The sequence below is a fragment of the Diaphorina citri genome, unplaced genomic scaffold (genome assembly GCF_000475195.1).
Source record: "Diaphorina citri unplaced genomic scaffold, Diaci psyllid genome assembly version 1.1 scaffold11259, whole genome shotgun sequence".
Taxonomy (NCBI): domain Eukaryota; kingdom Metazoa; phylum Arthropoda; class Insecta; order Hemiptera; family Psyllidae; genus Diaphorina; species Diaphorina citri.
In genome coordinates this window covers 6,641-10,370 of record NW_007388631.1, presented here as the reverse complement: position 1 = coordinate 10,370, position 3,730 = coordinate 6,641, and the positions used below count along the sequence as shown (strand labels likewise).

Genomic DNA, 3,730 nt, shown 5'->3' with positions numbered 1-3,730 from the left:
TCTGATGGTAACTTGGAATCGGCAGAGATCAATGTTCATGATGAAGTCCCAGAGTCTGATGAAGCCGTTGATGTAACTGAAGGCAAATGTGGACAAACCAGAAAATTAGAAGATGAAGATGAACACGTAGAGAATGATCCAAAACGTTTCAAGATGGATGAAGGTGAGATCAAGGAAGATAGCAAGGTTGTTACAGAAGAAGTTATGCCAAAGGATGAAGATATGAATATTGAACAACCAGCACAGACATTAGAAATTAACAATGAACCTGACAGTAGCAAGGAACAAACTTTGGAAAAGAAATCAGTAGAAATGGAATTAGAAGAAACAGTTGACAACAAAATAGAATTATTTGACAATAGTGAAGATAAAAACAATACTTCATTGAATATTAGTGAAGGTGATTTGATGGTGATCTCTCAAGAATCAGTCTCTGGGTCTGAAAAAAGTATTGAAGAAAATATGGACACAGTAGTCAGTGAAAGCTCAGATATGGACCTGAGTGATGGTGTCAATACTGTTGACTTTAAAAATATAGAAATTGCTGCCCTTCTTGAATTGCCTGAAGCAGAAGAGAGTTCAGGTGAAAAGTTGAGTGACAATGTATCAGACAATGCAACAGTTGAAGAAAAAGAAGAAAAAACTACAAGTGCTTCAAATGATACCAACACAGCCAATTTATCTGAGAGTACACCTGCTGAAGATATTGTATCGTCAGAAACAGAAAAATCTGAACAAAGTGAAGATAATATAACACAAGAGAATATTGTCACTGAAGCTGATTCAAAAGAAGAAAGTTCTAAACTTGAAGCTAGTAATAATGAACCTGCCACTTTCATCACTTTTGAAAACCAGGCCCCACTCCAAACAACAGAAGAAGAAAATGTTTCATTTAATGAAGTGCAACCAATTGAACAAACCCTTACAGATGATAGCACACCTAGAGATAATGTAGATATTACAACAGAGGAGTTTGAAGTAGAAAGTACATCAGAAGTCAATACAGAAATTGAGGAAGCCATACTTCAAGAAGATGAATTTGAAAATCCAGAACCAGAAGAAGCTGGATCTAACGTTGATCCTCTGTCTACAGAAGCTGATGCTGAACAATTAATTGAGGAAGTTGACACTGCCAGTGCTGAAGGTAATCCTAGTGATGCAAGTGAAGAACTAGCTGTTGAGACAGAAGAGGTAGAATCTTCCACTTCTGAAGAGAAATAAAGTGAAAATATTCCAAATATGTTGTTGCTCACAAATGTCTGAGATATTGACCATTAGGCCATTTTCCAAATATATAGAATGAAAGATTAGGAGTTGTGTGTATTGAGCTATTGTGTATGATTATGTGTGTTTGAGACAAAGAAATACTTAAGTAGTATGAGTTAACTTGTAATGTATGTAAAGAAAGTCTTGTAGGTAATTAATCAAATATATATCCCACAACCTGTGAGGTTATTGAAACAAAGAGGTTCATTGTGGGGATTTGACAAAGAAATCAATAATGTGACATAACGTAATTATGAGAGAAAGTAAAAAAGTAGTTATTTGACATTTAATCTAATCTACACACAAGCCAAATATTTACATTCTGCTTTCATTCTAGTTGACAAGAAATGTAATAACTGATGACAGGTATTGTTCTTCAACTTTTGCTAGGTACTTCACTGCCTTTTTAAACAGTTCCTAAAATATTTTACAAAAAGGACTTGGGTATTCAAAATTAATTTTTTACAGGTCACTTTCACCAATTGTTTGAGGAATTGAACCTAAGATCCTTGGCTCTCAGAGCCTGCTGGCTTGTATCATAAATCATTTGTATATTTGAGTTCACTAATTTCTCAATTAAGTACCTCCTTAATATTGTTGTAAATATTTCTGTCCAATTTTAGCTAGGTTTTGTTTAGAATTTGAAGCATAAATAAAGTCTTAAAACATTTTTGTACAATATTTCACCTTGGTCTTTTTTTTTCCTAGTAGGTACCTATCTAAGTGGATTTTTTTTTTCTAGTATTTTGATTTACTACCATATACTTACCTATACTACATATTTTGAACAGGCTTTTTCAATTGCTTGTGAATTAATAAGGAAAATATTGGCAGTCATCTACTGTTTTTAATTTTTATTAAGGTAAATTTGCTGGAATGACTATCTTTTGCAAAACTTTGGAAAAAAAACCGACTTACCACAAGTACCCTCTTTTCATACCCCTGGAAAATTGGAAATGATAGGTATCCTATCTACTTCTACCCCATTTGTTTCTATCTAACAATGCATTTCAGGCGATCTGCCAAGGGCTGTCTCTCTGACCTTGTTTCAAACCGAGTTAATATTCTATCAGCAGTATTCCTCTGATAACATCTTTGAAATAATGGAATTAGTTAGTACCTACATATCTAGCTTTATTATCTTTTCTGTTGTCCCCAAAGACATCAATATTCCAATGGTGTTAAAGAAGAAAATCAAAGAGGAAGATATGAAATCTGAAATAATTATCTTTTGTGGAATGTACTCGTACCTATAAACAGTATAAACCATTGATATGAGACAAAAAAAAAAAAAAAAAATCAGTGTCCTTGCTTTTGTATTTATTGGTGGAAGAATGAAAATATTTTTGGTGCTTTTTTAAAAAGGTGAGTAGATATTTAACCGAATTAGTGTCTAAAAAAAAAAAAAAAATCGTTGATGGGACTCATAAAAAAACAATACCTATCTCTGATCTTTACGGGATAGGTTAAAATAAAAGTTAGCATGGTACCAGAAACCCTTGATTAAAAGAAACTTTTTTAGGGTCCCATGGACAGTCACAGAACAATTTGGCGGGGGGATCGATACTCATACAACCTCAAATATTGTCAGGTCACGGCCTGTCTTCGAGCCATTATAAATCACAACGTTTTATATATGCATCGAAGCAGCGTGACCTGGACAATATTGAGTGGTGATATAGTAGTGTCAGGATCTCGCCAAAGCTTCTGTTCGTGTCCATGTTAACCTATTTCTTTTATCAAGGTTCTCGCGGTCATGCGCCTCCTCGTCCCGGCCTTCTCCCTCCCCCGGGCCGCCGGCGGTGTTTTAATTTTAAACCTCGAATTAAATCCATCTCTTTTTTTTCATTTTTAAAAAAATCCCAACGAAATAGCCAAAACTATATTCCGTTTAAAAAACTATTTTAAAATTTTAAACTTGATTTACAACTCACTTTTTTCCCCCCCTTACCTTACGATATTTATTTTTCAACGTTTTTCTACACCTTCACCCACACTTTTCCCCCTCGCTCTAAAAAAATTTTTTAATTTATGTCTTAGCTATATACGTTTCCTATTCCAACTTCTATAACTCCATTACTAATTTCAGTTCTTTTCACCACATTTAATACTTATGCAGACTTTCACTTATACGCCACTTGTTATCACCTTCTCTTTTTCTCCCCACCCACCCCAATCTACATACCACTACTCATTATCACGTTATTAACCTCTCACGTGTTCAATCTAACCATCTCTATTACTTATTTCTGTTTATCTGTATATATATTAAGATTCTTCTATTTCTCTATATAGTTCCCAATACCTTTATATGATAATCGGTATATTCCAATTGTATTTGTCTTGCACTTTTAAATACTTCCCCTACAGTATCATTTCGCCAATTGTCAAAATCGCGATTAAGAAACCTCAACTAATACTTTCGCTTGCATACATCCGAATCTGTCTTTCTGTCGTTAAAACT

General features: G+C 34.0%; 1 protein-coding gene across 1 annotated transcript; it reads left to right on the top strand.

Annotated features, from left to right (window-relative positions):
* On the top strand, positions 1–1,952 carry LOC103522788 (serine/threonine-protein phosphatase 4 regulatory subunit 2; the record flags this gene model as incomplete). Its single annotated transcript, XM_008487882.3, is given in 1 exon segment — positions 1–1,952. A coding segment is annotated over 1 exon segment (1,221 nt), but the record flags the coding sequence as incomplete, so codon positions are not given.
* Positions 1,953–3,730: the final 1,778 nt, after the last annotated feature.